Source organism: Grampus griseus (genome assembly GCF_964374135.1).
Source record: "Grampus griseus genome assembly, chromosome: 2".
Taxonomy (NCBI): domain Eukaryota; kingdom Metazoa; phylum Chordata; class Mammalia; order Artiodactyla; family Delphinidae; genus Grampus; species Grampus griseus.
Window position 1 is genome coordinate 113,959,117 of NC_139018.1, and position 19,358 is coordinate 113,978,474.

The 19,358-nt window shown below is 42.0% G+C and overlaps 1 protein-coding gene across 1 annotated transcript in view; it reads left to right on the forward strand.

The window, feature by feature from the left end:
- The window catches only part of THSD4 (thrombospondin type 1 domain containing 4), a gene marked incomplete at its 3' end in the record, with an annotated part of 565,068 nt that overhangs the window by 236,262 nt on the left and 309,448 nt on the right, over positions 1–19,358 (forward strand). Inside the window, exon 7 of the mRNA XM_082648619.1 lies at positions 18,766–18,902. Coding sequence (XP_082504745.1) covers positions 18,766–18,902 — 137 coding nt within the window. The remainder of the gene's footprint in view (positions 1–18,765; positions 18,903–19,358) is intronic.

Consider the following 19,358-nt stretch of genomic DNA (forward strand, 5'->3'; position numbering starts at 1 on the left):
TCTCCCGTTGCGGAGCACAGGCTCCGGACGTGCAGGCTCAGCGGCCATGGCTCACGGGCCTAGCCGCTCTGTGGCATGTGGGGTCTTCCCAGACCGGGGCACGAACCCGTGTCCCCTGCATCGGCAGGCGGACTCTCAACCACTGCGCCACCAGGAAAGCCCCCGTTTTCTTATAATCAGGTATTCTCGTAGCTAACTTGTCCTTCACCAGCTCTCCTAAGAGAAGGACAAGATCCGCCTAGCTTTTATTTCCTTGCCAACCTCTGACTCTCAAGTTTGTCGTCTTTGAGAGGCTGCTGAAACAGGTGGCTTCTTTACTTGCCTGGGCCTCTTTTTCCTCTGACCATCATAAATTGCATGGACTTAAGGGATCAGTCCCACTTCCTTACTGTACAAATAAAGAGATGGAAGCCCAGAAAGCTGCTCAGGTTCTGGCTGGGAGTTTAATACCAGGAAGCAATAATTTATAAATAGAATTGTACGTTGTTTACTTTAAAGAAAGGAATGGCAGAATGGAGACTAAACTAAAGGCATGGAGGAATTCATTCTGAAAAGTGATGCTAATGATGAAACAGAAAGGACAGAGAAGTAGTCGTGTACACAGGCGATGTGCACTTGTATTTCCTGGGGCTAATCACTGAGTGGGTGCCTGGCCAAGGTGGAATCCACAGAAACGTACAGAAGAGCAAGAGACTTGAAGGCACCAGAAACAAGAGAGGGGCAACCACAGCCTTGTCCTCACGGCCCAAATGTTTGTGTGTTTATTTATTTTTAAAAATCAAAGACAAAACAGGCAGTTATTGAACAGTTTTGCCCAGCCAAATAAAGGAGCTCATGCTGTGAAAAGCTAAGATCATAGTTCAAAGGAATGCCAGCCCGGGGGCGGGGGGAGGGGGGGAGGGGGGGCGGGGAGGGTTGTACGGGAACCACTGACCTCCAGGTAAACAATATCCAGCCTCAGAGAAGGGTTTCTGGACTAACCTAAGGATGTACAGTTCTAAAGAAAGACTGATGGGGACCTGCGCAAACCGTGGGGAGGGGAGTGAGCAGGGGTAAAGAGAGGTCCTGCAAATGCCACAGGGATGAAGACCATTGGAGGCCTCGGAAATAAGGGAAAAAGCCAGATGTTTCACATAACAAGGCAAGGCTTATGAACGAGAAAGTGGGAATGTAAGTTTGACCTAGATTTATAGGACAGTCAAACTAACATTATCTGCCTTTAATGCAGACATCTAACTTTCCAGCAGATGGAGATGTTACCATGTGAAAGAGAAGTTTGACAGGTGGGCACAGCCCCAGCCTTCCTACTTTCCAGAACGGGATGGCTTGTTTGTTAGGAGAGAGACACAGAGAGTCTGAAATATGTAGACTCCGATCACTAAGTAAATAACACTTTTTAAGAGAAAATGTGGACGTTCCCTCGGTTCCAAATTCAGAGGTCAGCTTTTAAAATGACGAAAGTCTTCCCCAGTTATTTCCTTCTCTATTTGGAAGAACTTGGAGAAAATCAATTGTTTTCCAAGCTTTGTGTTTGGAAACCAGAGGCTGAAAAGGGTTCTATTTGCCTTCTAATCAACATACATTTGCATTATAGTACTTGCTACTTTAGGAGTCAAGGTTTCCGGGTTTTCTGTTTTTGTTGTCTTTTCTTTTTTTCCTGGGCCCTGGAGATTCCCTTGCAGCCGTGGGCATGGGGGTCAAGTTGTTTTCACAGCTTGCTTGCGTTTTGTTTTAGGCTTCTGAGGACTTGGGCAGGATGCTTTTATCACCCGTTTGAAGAATTGAATAGCTGTGCACTGCAAGCTAGCTGCTAGGCATAACTCATTAACATTAAAAAAAAAAAAACCTGTCTGAGTGCCTATAGAATGGGCTCTTTTTGACGGACAGTGTTGTCTGGGTGATCTCAGGTGTTAGAGAAGCATTTTCAGATCTGCTCAGGATGCTGTTGGTTGGTGATTGTCTCTAAATCAAAGAAGTGGTACCCACGAATCAGGGCTTATATAGGGGTTAATGTGGCCTTAGGTGTAATGGGGATAATGTTTTATCTCCCCCAAAGTCTTTTTCCTAATGAGTTTTTTAAAAAGAACTCAAAATTCATTCAAATACGTTTTCAGGAAAACTGTAATATGTTCTCTTCTTTTAGATTTTTAGTCTTAGAATAAATTCCAGGAGGGGGATGAATAGATCAGTGGGTATGAATTATGTCACCTGATATCTGCCTTATTTTCCCAAAAGTATTGGACCAATTATACAAAGATATCACTCTCACCCGGAACTTGCTTTATGTGCCATCAATTTAAAAAAAAAAAAAAACAAGACACCTTTTTGTTAATTATAAGTATATGCGGCAAAGGCTTAGAAGTAAATATTATGGTCAGGTCAGGGAATTTCAGGCATGTAGCTCAGAATTCTGGTCTGCACAGCTTAGGAGAAGCATCTTACAGATTTTCTTCTCAGCCCAGAACCCCTTTTCCACATTCCTCTAAGTTCAAGCAAAGGTTACCCTCCCTTGGCCAGGGGACCTCTTGCTGCCTGCCAGCCGGGAAGTCTGGGTCTTCTTTTGATCTTCTATTTTTTTCTCAACCCAGAGCTATTTAATCTCTCTGGGGAGAGGCAGAGACATTTGTTATTTGGCCATCAACAGTTAACTGCTTTTGTGGTTTACACACATAAACAGAAGACAAATCAAAACTGCACTCAGGGTATCACACATTCCCAGTAAAATCTGAGACTTTAACAAGAACCTACTTTACCTTGTTTCACATAAATCATCCCTCGCATTTTTCCACAAAGAGCAATCAATTTGTGTTTTTAACACTCTCGAGGGGTTCTTACAATTCTGTCATAGAGCTGCTTGGTTCATTCCACTTTAACCTTTTAGTGACTCATTAATTTGCTCACCAAACCCATATGGAGTACCCAGTATGTGCCAGGCCCTTTAAAGAGGAGAATGTGGGTGAAAGCGATGGAAATGTATCCCAAGTAATGGGGAATGAAGCAACCTTCACCCATGCTTTGCTGGTTTGGAGTCAGTAATGTCATCTTTGCAAAGGACAGCTGATGCCCACTTCACTTGACGAGAGCAGACAGCAAATCTCTGTGGGGCAGCCTGGTCTGGTAGATCACGCCAGCTATTGGAATTTGACCACCAATTTTAGGTATTGTTTCATTGGAGTGTTGATTTGACCCTTGGAATATAATGGAAGAAGGGGCAGACTTTTGAATGTAAAGACTCTAGTTCCATTTTTTCAAATTTGTAGCAAAATACACATAACAAAATTTACCATCTAAACTGTTTTTAAGTATACAGTTCAGTAGTGTTAAGTACATTCACATTGTTGTGCATCCAATCTCCAGACCTCTTTTATTCTTGCAAAACTGAAACTCTGTACCCATTGAATAATGGCTCCTCATTTTACCCTCCCCCTAACTCTGGCCACCACGATTTTACTTTCTGTCTCTAAGAATTTGACTACTCCAGGTGCCTCATATAAGTGGTACCATACAGTGTCTTCTTGTAAGTGGCTTATTTCATGCAGCATAATGTCATGAAGATACATCCATGTTGTAGCACGTGTCAGAATTCCCTTCCTTTTTAGTGCTGAATAATACTCCATCGTAAGTATATACCACATTGTTTTTGTTCATTCATCTGTCGATGGATACTTGGGTTACTTCCAGTTTTTTGGCTCTTGTAAACATTGCTGTTACTGTTGTAGGAAAAAAATGAGGTGTAAGAGGATGGGCCCAATGGAATCTAGGCCAAAGGTTTAAAAGAGCTTATATTACATTCCCTCTCTGTTTATGTTATCTAGTTTGATTTTCATGGGACTATCTGTTTTTGGTGAAATCTTTGTATGGCTTTAACTGGACAAGGAAAACAGTGAGGGAAGAGTAGAGAGGACTTGGAAATATGGTTAGAACCATTGGAAGATTTCTGGATTGCAGAGAGAGCTATGGAAACTTTGACTTTCATAGGTCTACCAGGTTGAATCCAGCTTTGCATCTCACATCTCCCTCTGTCTACTCTGTCACATAACCTTCCCCTGACCTCCAGCACTCTGAACCCACAGAAAGACCTTGAGTGTCCTTGATCTAAACATGTGCTTGCCCATTTGTCACAGTGCCCTGCGTTTACTATGTTGAATGATCCAGGAAGTTTTCCTGGAGCCTGATCTGCCTAGTACAGTGAAGAGGAGAGTAGAGGATAAGCTGGATTACTCAGTCAAAAAGATCACATCCTTGTATCTCAAATCTATTGGGCATTTAAAGAGAATTCCCTTTTTCTGGCCCCCTCCCCCAGGTTTTTAGGTAATTATGGCTGGCTAAATCTTTCCAAAGGAATCCAGAGCATGGGGCTATGGCTACACAGTCAAGGTGAAGTAGGGGACTGGGTCTAGGAAAAGAACCAATAATCCCACAAAGGTATACTGGCTGTGACTAGGTACTGTTGGGAGTATGGGGAGAGGTGCCTTCTTTCCAGGCATCCCGGTCTGTCACATGCTTTCCATTGAGGCAGGGTATGCTTGTCAATGGGAACTTCTGCTGAAGGAAAAGAATAGCGAGTCCCTCACTAAGACCTATATTTGTCAGTGGCTGAGGGTTGAACTGCAGGGGATGCTGGCCCTTCAGAACACAGCCGACTCTCAGAAGAAGGATTAAAACCGTTTCTCTATACAGATAACGAAATGAACCTTTCAGGTGGCTATTTGCAAGAACCATAAAGAGAAAGAAAATAGAATAATGAGACTTAAACAGCGTTCCCAAGGTTTGGCTACCGAGCAGCTGGAGTCCTGAAGTGCAGCCAAAACACCATGGGACGGCTCTCCCTACTCCTCTTCCAGGCTTATTTTAACTTGGCCACGCTGTTTCGGCAATTATCAAAGAATATGCAAAGAACAGGCAGCTCCGCAGAGCTTTGAAGACAGCCTAACGTCAGTTAACTACCTACTGACAAGGGAATACTTTTAATAAAATAAAGCCTCGAAACTAGGGGGGACTACCACCTAGCGCATCTTTTTACCTCCAGCCTGCAAGGGTTGCCACATTTCAATAAAGTCAGATATTTCCATGGCTGCAGTTCTTAATAAAGCTTCCAAACACTGACTTCATCACTTCCCTGGGCATCTAGTTTCAGGGGAGAAGAAAGGAAGTGAACAAATATTTGCACCTGTGCTTTTACAAGCATTCTCTTATTTGATTCTCAGACAAGACTGTGAGATAAGCATTGGCATACCCATTTGAACAGATAAGGAAAGCAAGGTTCGTAGACATAATTAGTCCAATGACACAAGCTTAGTAAGTGGCAGAACTCAGATTCAAACCTAGGAAAGGACAGAACAGAGCCACGCTCTTTCTCTTTCCCTTTTATGCCTTTCAGTGGATTCGTGAATGCTAGGTGGTTTGTCTAAAGGTCTAACCAGCATCTTTTCTGCTGCATTTCTTTAGATACAATTTTTTTTTTTTTTTTTTTTGCGGTACGCGGGCGTCTCACTGCTGTGGCCTCTCCCGTTGCGGAGCACAGGCTCCGGACGCGCAAGCTCAGCGGCCACGGCTCATGGGCCCAGCCGCTCCACGGCATGTGGGATCTTCCCAGACCGGGGCACGAACCCGCATCCCCTGCATCAGCAGGCGGACTCTCAACCACTGCGCCACCAGGGAAGCCCTAGATACAATTTTTAAATTGCATTTTGAAGGTGCTAATGGACCCTGAAGGCCTTGGCTAGGGAGCCACAATGCTGGCAGCAGCTAGTTCTGCAAAACGGCTTTGGGTCTCTGAGATTGAAAGGAAGGCTGCACCTCATTTAACTCAATGGCCACCATCCAAATCGTCCCAACAGTCAAGAAGTGGGCTGCTTTTCATGCCTCTTCTGTACACATCCTTTGTTTTTCCTTTTTGTCTTTGCCCATCCTCTCCCCCAGATATCACAAAACACTGTTTCAGCCTGAGGTTTCAATTAGGTTCTGGCGTGATGAGCTCATGCCACGCTTTGTGTGGTCACGGCAAGAACATCCTTCCCGGTGCTTTCTTAGAGAGGGAGCCGGGGCTGCTGAATTCCCTTTTCATGCCTCCACAAGGGAGCCTCCGTTTCTCATTTGTCCAAATCCTTGTTTGTCTTCGGGAAGTGAAATGCTTGCATTTGATTGTGATTCGGATGGATTGACGTCTTTTCAAGTCCTGTGGAGGAATGAAAGCCGAGCTTACTCAGAGGGATTACTCCCCTGCTTTCAGTCGGGTTGAATGTTGCATTCGTTTGGTAAATAGTGGTGGAGGGTCCCACCCCTGCCCTTTTCTCTGGGTGGCTGTGCATATTTGGACAGAACGTGTTCTGCCTGCAGAGAAGACCCGAAAAAAGTCTCTTAGCAAATAACTAGGACCTGAAAGGGACAAACGAGGCTGGCTGGTGAGGCCTTTCAGTGTCACAGTTCCCATCTTAAGGTTAAAAATGATCCCTTTCCACACTTGTCATGTCAATTCCATGGGCCACCATGCAAGAGTAAATTCACCAAGCCAGCAAGGAGGAGAGCCTTCTTGGTTCCTGGCTCTTATAGAGCTTCCGGAAAAAGGCAGGAGTCTAGCTGGTCAAAGCAGCCGCTGGCTGGGGTTGTTTGTGTCTGTCCCGTGTTTGTGCATGTGCAAGTGGCCTCTGCTCTGTCTGTCTGGCTGTTTATTTTGTTTGGAAAGCTCCTGGCTGTCTGGGATCCTATCTATTCATCCCCCTCTGTACAGAGGCATGTAAATGAGCTTGTTAATTCAATCAAACAATTGATTAGGCTGTTGTTTTAATGTGCTCAGCGCTGTCCTAGGCACAGCAGGAGGGCATGAAAGATGCCTCAGTGGGGTCTTTATCTGTGACCTTGAGCAGCTCCGGAGCCTTTCTGAGCCTCCTGTTCTTGTCTGTGGAGCTAGAAGGTCAGACTACCTGATTTCTAGGACTCTTCCTGCTCTGAGGTTCTCTGTTTGAGGTCATGAGAGATGGAAAGAACTGAAGCCAGCTAAAATATAAGACCTGTTGTGGTAGAGAATACAAATGAGTTATGTAGAAAAATATGTCCTTTGGTTGTATCCAGCATAAGGTTGCTAGCAAATAAAAATAAAGAACGTCCAGTTAAATTTGAATTTCAGATAAACAAATCATTGTTTAATGTATTTAGCCTAAGTATGTCCCATGCAACATATCTTATGCATCTGAAAAATGTAACTGGGCATTCTGCACTTTATCTGGCAACCCCGATCCAGAGAGATCATGAGAACTGTGGACTTAAAGAAGGGTCACCTCTCCAGGCTGTCTCTCCAGCCACACTGGCCTTCTTTCCACTCCTCCTACCACAGGGCCTTTGCACAGGCTGGTACCACTGCTTGAGATGGCTTACTCTCCATCCCCTCTCTCATAAAACTAATTCATTCTTCAGATTTCAGTTCAAAAGTCACTTCCTCAGTAAAGCCTTTCCTGATACCCTAGACAGAGTGTCTTTCTCTGTTCTATATTCCCTGGGAGACTCTGCCTTCACAGCACTTGCCACAGTTTTTATGTTTGTGTATTTCACGATCATATGCTGGAGGTAGGGTTTGTGTTAGTAGATTGGAATGTCAAGGACATTCTGGAGAGGTGAACAAAAGAAATAGAGCCACAGAGGTGAGAATGCCCACGGTGTGTTTCCAGAACAATGAAGAGAGTAGTTGAGTCGTTAGTTAGTGAAAGACCCACTTGTAGAGAACGATGTCCTCGAACCCCATCTTAGGGGCTGGACATAGATTTTCTGAGGAGAGTGACGAACTCGGTATGGCTGCAAGAGGAGTGGTAATGCGATGAAAGTCATTCTTCAGCGGGTTTTATGAAGCCCCAGAAGGGAAAGCTGAGTCCAAGGTTAGCTGGGGCTCCTTGAAGTTCTCCCCTGAATTCTGAGAATTTGTCATACTAAGCCATCCAAACTTCCTTCCTGCTGAAACCTTCTTTTTCTAGTGTCTTATCAGGTCTGCTCTTAAATGTTTAGAAGAGAGAGCCTTTGTTAGAACCACTGCTTGCTACGTGGATTTGCCGCATCTGCCCACACATTCATGCAATAAGCTTTACCACCTTATGGATCAGCGCATATTGTGTTCTTATCACTGGTGATTGCTTTGGCCTGGCGCCAACAGACTCTGGAAGATACATGTGTGCACACACACTTATATACATGAACACACTTATACACGTAATGCACACGTAAATAAGGACACATATACACACGAATATATGCACACAGGCATTCCTACACGCAGATACATGCAACATACATACATACTACACACATGTAAACATACCCACATACCCACACATATACACACATACCTATACATATATATTTTTTTTACTACGATAATGGCAGGAGATGGGAAGTCAAGCCACCCTCCTCTGGGTGTTGCCTGCAGAGATGGTGTCATTTCCTCTGCCTCTGAGCTTCTCTGGCCTCTGAGGCTTTTACTTTACATGGAAGTTGGTACCAGAGTTCCCTTCCCCAGCTTCCTTCTCGGAGCTCTCAACCGCCTCAGTCCTTAACAAGAAAAACCCCAGCCACATTGTTTTGCTGGAGGATATGTATATACGCCGTATTTTAATATATCCACATCCACTCAGATAGATATATATTTTTCCATAAGAAACTGGTTATGACCTCCCACTTCTGTTGAAGCTGTCAAGCTGCTTTCCTGACAGTTGGCCAAACTGGCTTTCTACTGACAGAACCCCTTTCACACTTTCATTTTTTTATTAAATGTAACATTTTAAGATGTAGCACTCCATGTCACACAGCTTGAAGAGTTTTGAACAGCAGGATCTTTTTCCATAATGGTATTTGTTTTCAGTCACTTTTTCCAGCTTTGGATTTACTATGACATGAGAGAAAAAGAACACACTTCAGAAGAAAGGTTGGGTAACTCGGACAAAGTTGGCTTAACCAATTCCTGTGAAATTACGTGTCTAGGAACTTTCTCCAAATGGGAAGCTACTGCTGTTCCACGTTCTGCTATGTGGAAAATTGCAAGGAATGCTAGCCGCGGTGCTTCGTAGAACTCAAGACAAGTGTGTTCATTCTTTCTACGAGAATGATGGTCTTGCATGCCCTGGGCTGCCGATCTGCCTCGGCAGCCTCATCTCAGCTCATCTTCCCTTGCTCTCTACTTCCGCCATGGAGGATGTCTCTCACCCCTCAAACGGGCCATGTGCGGTGATGAGCTTGCCTGAGCCTCAGGGCCCTCATCCTCCAGGGGTGAGGATTAGCTGAGTCAATGTACATAAAGAGTCTGGCACATAGTAGGTGCTCAGTAAGCAGTAGACATAAAAATTGTAAAAGGCAGGAAGAGGTTAGGCAGCCGGAGGCAAACGCAGATGCTAAAGAAAGAGAAGTTCCTTTTCCCTCTCCGTTTCCTGCATAGTATGGACCGTACCTGCCAGCTCAGAAGGGAACTTCCTCCTTGAATGGCCTCTTGATTACAGTCTCCACTGGCTGGCTTGCATGTATAAAACTGTAACCTTCGATTTAGTTAGCTGAACATCATTTTGTGTGTCAGCTTTGGCAGTGCATTCCCAGGGTGTCAAATAGTGGTCTGGTTGCTGGGTGGGTCTCCTTTCCCCATCCTGGTTCAATAGTACCAATTAGAAGAATGGTTCTCAAAGTGTGGTTCCTGGGCCAGCAGCATTAGCATCACCTGGGAACCTGTTAGAAAGGCAGATGCTGGGTTTGCCAAGAATCAGAAACCTAATGAATCAGAAACTCTGGGGCTGGAGTCCATCAGTCTGTGTTTTAATGAAACCTCAAAGTGATTCTGAGTACACTAAAGTTTGAGAACCACCATTAAAGTGTTACCTACTAGAAATGTGTGTAAGTGTGAGCAGTGCTAAGAGGAATTTAACATCTACACAACATTGAGCCAATGGTTTTTCGGAATTTAAAAAAGGCATTTTGTGTACTGTTTTTCGTCCAGATCTCCAAGTCTGTGAAGACTGTCAATTAAATAAGATTCAAAGTTTAAATTACATAGTCGCAGTGCGGGATGGAAGATTAGGGGTATTATTGTCCATAATTGATAAGCTGTATGCTTTTGTATTTAAGTTTTTATAATGGAATGCACGCCCAAACAATTTCCTTTTCAGAACAGGAAAAGCTAAGAATTAATCCTGCCCCTTTTCTCTACTTTTTCAAACAGTTTTCTAATTCCAGAGAAGAGTCTGGGCTCTTAGAAGCGTCCTCCTCATCTTATTTTCCATAACTTTGTCCTGGAAAATGCAATCTGGGGGAAAGCAGTTTATATAGTAATCATCTGCGTCTAGTGCAGAATTTGGAGTCCAAGGGCAGGCAGATCCTTCATCATAAACAGGAGGATTAGCATGTAGATAATGTAGTTGGCAGAGGTGAAGCCCGGCATGGCTATGGCTATAGCTCTGGCTGCCCTGCATTATTCACCCCCAAGCAAATGCTGCAAACTCCGTGCCCATTGCTAGGACTTTGGGCAAACACCTTTTTATTTTATATAAACACTGCATACACAGTTAAGACAGTGCATCCACATGTTTCTAATTCATTTACACTTCACTCATCAGCATGTGTTGGGTGAGCACCCTGCCACGTCTGAGTTTTATGAGCTCCGTTTACGAGGCTGCTTTTCTTGAACAGGGATATCACATATTCTACCAAAAAAATGGAACTTGAGCCTGGGAAACGAGGGCTTCAGTGTTAAACTTGGAGTGAACTTGTGAAGTTTGAATGGATCCAAAACTAAGCACAGATGTTATCCATTCTCCAAGAATAGCCTCACGTATTTATTCACAGAATGTCTCTCCTCTTTTCTTACCTGAAATTTTCTCTCTACTTAAGGGAAGGCAAAAGAATGTGCATTTGTGGGGAAAGCTTGAACCTCATTTCCTGCCACTTTGAGGCGTCTCCCTCTTGCCTACTAAGAGATAATGCAAGCCTTGGTAGTAGCAAAGCTGGCTAAAATCTAGAACCTTCAGCAACGTGTTGCTTTCTTGGAAAGCAACATTTTTGCTCTCCCACTTATGCTGAGTTCCTGAAAAGACAGCAAGGAGTTTTATAGTTTTGTGTTAATTTTGAATAGAGATGGAAAGGACCTACCACTGATAGAAACTGTACAGGATTCCATTTCTCAGAACCCAAATGGTTGGAGTTATTTTTAAAATTCTTTTTAAAATTAATTTTTATTGTTTAAGTGACCCATGCATGTATCTTACAGAGTCAAATAATTCTACAAACTTTGCCCCCTCCAGTATTTCTTCCTCCCCAATAATTTTAGCTGTTCTTTTGATATTGACTTTCTTATCGCTGAATAATGTTTATATCATTACTTCTGGATTTTTCAGTTTCAGGTACTTTCTGTTGAAGGTGACGATGTAGCCCTCTTTCATCATCCTCTCCCTCCACCTCACCACACATACACACTTCCCATCCCACACACTGTCAATGTAATTATGTTGTAATTTTGGTTAGATTAATAACCATTGCTTACAGTATGCCTACGTGCATGCGCTTCGCAGCTGAGCCATGATAGTGTACTAGGTCAGATCTCCAGGATGCTAATCCTGAGAAAGAGATTTGTGCCCAGTGTTTATTAGGCAGTGATTCTGGAACTATGCCTGTGAGGGGTGTGAGATGCAGGAATGAACAGCCCTGAGCTGGGAATTACCCCAAACTAAGACGGGATGGGCCACTGTACAACCACATGGACCCGTCCTTGGACAGGGGCTATCCCCGGGAAGGAGGTTGGTGAGGCAGCTCCCTTAGACTGGGGGCAAGTTCCAGAAAGACACAGCTGTGAGCTAACAGCAGGCAAAACTCCCAGCTGCTGGGAGAATCCTGACTTGGATTGGGATGGTAATGGTAGATAATCTGAGCACCCTAACACCTTGGTCCTGGGCACTTGATGGGCTCCTTCAATCTGGAAACAGAAATTTTCTTGTTATTTATGTGATGATTTCTTGGGGATCTAGGAAGCTAACTGCTGCTGCTGCTTCTTTTTTAAAAAAATAACAGCTTTATTGAGATAAAATTCACATACCATAAAAGCCACCAATTTAAATAGTACAATTTAGCAGCTTTTAGTATAGAGTCATACAACCATCACCATTATATAATTTCAGAACATTTTCATCACCCCAGGAAGAAAGTCCGTACCCATTAGTAGTCACTCCACATTCTCGCCTCCCTCCAGCCCCTGGCAACCACTAATCTACTTTCTACCTCTATATGTTTGCCTATTCTGAATATTTGATATAAATGTAATTATACAATATGTGACTTTTTGTGATTGGCTTTTTTCTCTTAGCATAATGTTTTCCAGGTGCCTCCGTGTCGTAGCATATATCAGGGCTTCATTCCTTTCTTTTGTCACGTCATATTTCCTGTATGGATATACCACATCATGTTTATCCATTCATCACTTGGACGCTTGGATTGTTTCTACTTTTTAGCTATTATGAATAACGCTGCTATGAATTTTCATATACAAGTTTTTGTGAAGATGTGTGTTTTCATTTCTCATTGGTATATTCCTAGAAGTGGAATTGCTGGCTCATATGGTAACTCTACATTTAACATTCTGAGGAACTCTCAAATGTATTCCAAGGAAGGTGTTCCATCTTACAATAATATCAGCATTGTAAGAGGGTTCTGATTTCTCTACATCTTTGCCAGTGTTCTTATTGTCTTTTTTTTTTTTCAGCCATCCTGTGTGTGAAGTGGTATCTTGTGGTTTCAATTTGTATTTCCCTAATGACTAATGATATTGAGCATCTTTTCATGTGCTTATTAGCCATTTGTATATCTTCCTCAGAGAAATGTCTATTTAAGTCCTTTTTTAATTGGAATCTCTTTTTATCTTTTAGTTATAAAAGTTCTTCATCGATTCTGGATACAAGTCCCTTATCTGGTATATGATTTGCAAAAGTTTTGTCTCATTCAGTGGGTTGCCATCTCATTTTCTCAATAGACTTCTGTGATAAAGTCCAATTTATCTTGTTTTTTCTTTTGTCACTTGTCCCTTTGATGTCATATCATCTAAGAAACATTGATAATCCAAAATTATGAAGATTTGTGCCTATGCTTCCTTCTAGAAATTTTATAGTTTTAGCTTTTACATTTAGGTTAATTGTTATATATGCTGTGAGACAGGGGTCCAGCTTCATTCTTTTGCATGTAGATGTGCAAACTTGTCCCAACACCATTTGTTGCAAAGACTATTCTTTCCTTATTGAATTATCTTGGCACCCTTGTCAAAACTCAATTGACCATAAATATAAGGGTTTATTTCTGGACTCGCAGGTCTCTTCCATTGATCTGTGGTCTAGCCTGTGATAATATCACACTGTTTTCATTACCGTAGTTTTGTAGTAAGTTTCAAAATCAGGAAGTATGAGTCCTCCAACTTTGTTTTTCTTTTTCAAAGTTATTTTGGCTATTCTTGGTTCCTTGTATTTTCATATAAATTTTAGGATCAACTTGTCAATTTCTGCAAAAAAAGACAGCTGATATTTTGATTAGGATTGCACTGAATCTGTAGATCAATTTTGGGGAGTATTGCCCTCTTAACAATATTGTCTTTCGATCCATGAACATGGAATTTCTTTCCATTTATTTAGATCTTCCTTAATTTCTTTCAACAGTGTTTTGTATTTTTCAATGTGTAAGTCTTACACTTCTTTTGTTAAATTTGTTCCTAAGTGTTTTCTTCTTTTTGATGCTATTGTAAATGCTATTTTTACAATAAAAATAATGCTATTATTTTAAGGTTGTTTTATTGATAGTGTATAGAAATATAATTGATTTTTGCATATTGATCTTATATCCTGTAACTTTGATGAACTTGTTTATTGGTGCACTTAAAATTTTTTCTGTACACAAGGTCATGTCATCTGTGAATACAGATAGATACTTTTACTTCTTTCTTTTCAATCTGGATGCCTTTTCTTTTTCTTGTCTATTTTGCCCTGGCTAGAAGTTTGTTTTGTTTTTTGTTTTTGTTTGTTTTTTGTTTCTCTAAAATAAGTAGTAATGTCCCCTCTCTGTTCCTAATTTTAGTATTTTGAGTCTTCTCTCTTTTATTCTTGGTTAGTCTATCTAAAAGTTTGTCAATTTTTTTCCCTTTAAAAAAAGCCAACTTCAGTTTCATTGATTTTCTCTGTTGTCTCTCCCTTCTGTGTTTAATTTATTTCCATTCTAGTTTCCTTCTTCCTGTTGGCTTTGAGTTTAGTTTGCTCTTCTTTTTTCAATACTTAAGTTATTGATTTGAGATCTTTTTTAACATAGGTGTTTATAGCTATAAATTTCCCTCTAAGCACAACTATAACTGCATCCCATAAGTTTTGGTATGATGTGTTTTAATTTTTATTAATCTCAAAGTTTTTTCTAATTTCCCCTGAGTTTTTTTTTCTTGATCAGTTATTTAGAAGTATGTTGTTTAATTTCCACATATTTTTGAAATTCCTAAATTTCTTTCTGCTATTGATGCCTAATTTCATTCCATTGTGATCAGTAAGCATACTTTGTATGATTTCACTCCTCTTAAATTTATTAAAGCTTGTTTTGTGATCTAACATTTGTTCCCTCCTGGAGAATGTTTCATGTGTACCTGAGAGGAATGTGTATTCTGCTCTTCTTGGGTGGAAGGTTCTATAGATATCTACTGCTCTAGTTGTTCTATCCATTATTGAAAGTGGAGTATCAACGTTTCAAACTATTATTGTTGAATTGTCTGTTTCTCCTTTCAATTCTGTCAGTTTTTGCTTCATGTATTTTGGGGTTTCATTGTTTGTCTTCCTGATGGATTTTATAATTGTAAAATGCTCTTATTTGTCTTTGGTAAAAATGTTTGTCTGGAAGTCTGTTTGGTCTGATATTAGTATAGCCACTCCAGCTTTTTCCAATGTTCTCTTTGCTTTTATGAAGGAGCTGATTTTCAAAGGCTTTTAGCTAACCATTCTGGAAAGTAGAACCTCTGACTAATTCTTAAATACACTTATAGATAATTTTTCTGTTTTTAGGCCTACTTTCTCCCCTATTTCCAAAGTTGCCTTCTGGAGATGGTACAATACTAGGTAGCTTCATTGCTTCAATTCCTGCTTAAGATCCATTTGCTTGGGTCTGTCTGCTAAGTCATTTCCATGGATCCCTCTGCTTCCCACCTTCCAAAATTTTATAACTGTTAGCTCTTTTTCTATATTCTTTGCTCTTTATCACTTAAAAATGTCTTTCCTCTTAGATCAATGGATTTTCCAATTAAAGAGTTCAATGAGTGATTTAAACATTTAACCTGTGTTTGAGGGTAAACCCTTTAGCTGTTAGTCACTTTATTCTAAGCAACCTGAATTTTCTTGTATATTCTCCAGAATTTTAAAAAATGATCAGAGGGCTGTTTTACTATCAGGGATCCAGGCAATATCCTAAATTAAAAAATAGTGCTTGTATTAACTTTTAAATTTAGGCATGGAATTTGAACATCTTTGATTCAATGTAAGAATAATCAGCTGCTTCCAGGTCTATTCACTACTTGATTTTTCATAGAGCAGTTGTTCCCAAACTTGACCATGCACTAGAATCACCCAGAGGACCTGTCAAAATACAGGTTTCCAGGCTCCATCCCCAGGGTTTCTGATTTAGGAGTTGGAAGTGAGGCCCAAGAATTTGCATTTTCAACAAGTTCCCAGGTGATGCTGATCCTTCTGGTCCTGGGACCACACTGAGAGTCACTACCTCTGTGGTGTGTGGAATGTAAAGGTATTCCCTGTGGGGGTGGGGAGGACTTTTAGGAAGCAGATGAGAGCAGAGAGGGAGAGCAGTAAGAGGGAGATAAGCGCGGAGGAGAAGGATGTGCCCACTTGCTCTTATCCTGTTGTTCTAGCTTGTGCTCTCCTGTTTTGTCCCCTCTCTCTGCAAGGAGGAAACCATGACAAAATCTGCTTAGAGAAGAGGCTCTTGACATCAGAATTGTAATTCTATTCAAGGGGAGAAAAAAGGAGTGAAGTGACCATCCATGAAAAACATTAAACTGTAGCCCTGCAGATTTTTTTTTTTTTTTTTTTTTTGTAGTATGCAGGCCTCTCACTGTTGTGGCCTCTCCCATTGCGGAGCACAGGCTCCGGACTCGCAGGGTCAGCGGCCATGGCTCACGGGCCCAGCCACTCCGCGGCAACTGGGATCCTCCCGGACCGGGGCACGAACCCGTGTCCCCTGCATCGGCAGGCGGACTCTCAACCACTGCGCCACCAGGGAAGCCCGCTAATGTAATTTTATGAGATGCTCTACATGCAATATTGCTAAGGCAGCAGGATTCTGGGCAATTTTGTCAGGTAGTCACTTGTCCCCAGGTTTCAGTTATCTCCTAGGATCCCCCTTTTCCTTGTTGCAAGTCTGAGAAGGCAGGGACACTGCCTAAGCCACATAGGCAGAGGGTCAGACCTAGTAGCTGGTTTGGGCCACAGGTAGAAGAAACCCAGACTTAAGGCCATTCCTCTAGATTATTTTCATGTAGCCATTTGCTGTCATTGTCTCATGTTCAGCCATCTTTCTTTGTTCTCAGAATGTTCTTCCATAGTATGGTTGCAAATATTGAGGGTTAAAGCTGTAGCTGCCAGTGACAGTATTCCAAAGGATAGAGATAATTGGGAGGAAGCCCAGAGAAGTGAGAACTCAAAACCCTTGCCCTCTGTGAGGCTGCCTTTCAGACCCTTTTATTACAAAATGCAATGCACCTGGATAGTTCCTGCTGTCACTTCCCAAAGTAAGGAGCTGGGAGAGAGGAAACGGGGTCTGGATACATAGATGACATGAGAAAGCAGGTTGTAGGAGACTAGTTTTCCCTCTAACTTGTCACTTCCTTTCTTAGGCCTGGTGTGTGTGTGTGTGTAGTGTAGTGTGTGTGTGTGTGTGTGTGTGTGTGTGTGTGTGTGTTTAATCCATAAAATGACGGTTTGGTTTCAGACATTCCCAAAGGTGCTTCGTCTCTGGTAATCTTTGACTTTTCCAAGATCACCTCTTATATCTTTTGGGCAGCCAGTGTAGGAAATCAAGTCTCTTGACTTCTCCGGTAGAGCTCAGAGTACACAGAAGATTCAATCTTCCCTAAACCATGTGGTCCCAGAGGTTGCCTGTGATTTCCTGTTAGCGGTTTTCAATGGCTTTGGAGTAGAAGGAAGTTCGTTGCTATGACAGTCAGGCAGCCACACTGGGGAAAGTATGATGTATTGTGTTGTGTAGGAAAAAGTTAGTATTATCCAATGCAGTAATCAGATTTTCAGACAAAGGCATGACCCTGGAACATGCTATTTATGGCTGAACATAGCATTAGTCTTGTCTCCAAAAGCAGTTAAACAAAATCAGTGTGTACTTGGCATGTCTTTCTCCCTTGGATATGGAAATATATCTCACCTGAACATTCTTCTCATTCTTATTTTGGAGGCAACTAGATTGCTCTGAAAATATTAGTTGTAGCAGTAATTAATTTAGCATTTATTGAGCACCAGGCTTTGTGCTGGTGAAGTACTTTTTGTGAAGTAACAAAAATATAAAGAAACACCCCGAGGTAGGGGAATCTATCTAGTGGGGAGAGAGGAGAGAAAGGCAAAAACAAAAACAAAACAAAACAAAACCCAAAGGCCAATATTCATTTATCTATCCCTCCTTTTATTCCTCAGGGATTTATTGAGCATTCGCTATGTGTCCAGCTCTCTACTGAGTGTTGGGGATATAAAAGTGAATAAGATAGACACATCTCTGTGGTCCCTCAAAGCCATGCTTCAAATGAAGTTTGTTTAACCTTATAGTAGAGGAGGCTGGGTCAGCCTGTGATGGATGGACGTATAGAGTAGATCAGGATCTGTGGAGGGCTTCCCAGAGGGAGTGACCTGGGAACTAAAGCAAAGTAGAAACAGGTACGAGCCAGAGGAGCAGTGAAACAATGGCTGGACAGAGGAAGTGCTTAATTGGGGATAGAATGCAGATTTAAGGAGGAACAGGAGGAAATGAGACTATAAAGGTAGACAAGGTTCCGCTCCTGAAAGATGTTTTATCCCTTGCTGAGGACTTTGGACTCCAAACTAAGGTGATAGGGAAACCACTTAAATATCCGGTAATGGAGGCATTATTACAGGAAACTCAGCCATTTAAAAGAACATAAAATGATATAATTGTATAGATTTCAAATAATAAAAAGTAGAACATAAATATTGTGTGCTCACTGTGATTGCTGATTTATACGATATAATTTTGACTATGTTAAAGCATGGGAGGATGTCTAAAAGGAGAGTCTATTATTTGCATTGTGAGATTCTTTAAGAATTCCTTTACAGTATTCACTAGCATCGAATCTCTACTATGTGCCTGTAGATCAAGATACAGCCCCTTCTCTCTACCATCAAATAGAGAGAGAGATCTAATAACTTTCACGCATTTTAAAAGGTGTGTGACTATGAGATGTCCAGAATAGGCAATCCATAGAGACAAAGAATAGATTTGGTGGTTGCCAAGGTCTCGCGGGGAGGAGAGAATTGGGAGTGACAGCTAACAGGTCCAGTGTTTCCTTTCTGGGGAGATAGAAATGTTCTGGAATTAGTTCACGGGGATGGTTGTACAACACTGTGAATATGCTAAAAACCACTGAAATGCACACTTTGGTTAAAATGGTTAATTTTATGTTATGTGAATTTTATCTCAATAAAAAATATAGAAAAAAATAAAGATGCTTATTGATTATTGGGTTGTGTTTTTCTTTTTCGGTAGCCAAGGGCAATCGGAAGTGTGAGCTGAACTGCCAGGCAATGGGCTACCGCTTCTACGTACGGCAGGCGGAGAAGGTCATTGATGGTACCCCCTGTGACCAGAACGGCACGGCCATCTGCGTGTCTGGGCAGTGCAAGGTAAGTGCCCCTGGACTGGCGTATCTGGAGTGGGTCTCGGGTGTTTGATCTGTGCCTGCCGACTGCACTGTTCCCCAGGCTGTGGCGTGCTTCCTCCCCACATGTTATGGTCCCCTCCACTCCAAACCATAAACTCTGGGAGAATTGCGTAAGACAGGGCGGCTTGTTTTGCTCCGTGTTTTCGATCTTTGGGAGTTGCCAAGTCTCACTCTGGCATTTCAGTTATTAAGTGACTTATGCATGTTTATATCACGTGCGTCGTAAGAAACTCAGCGACCTTTCCTTGTTGGATCCAAAGCTTCTTCCTTCCCTCTGAAGTGGAGGTTATGAAAAGGGCACTGCTGGATCAGTCAAGAAGCAGTTGAAGTCATCAGGGTGGCATTTTAAGGGCATGGCATATTTTATCTTGCCTCCCACCAGCTGGGGCCAGCTTCCAAATGAAGGTTGTCTAGTGCC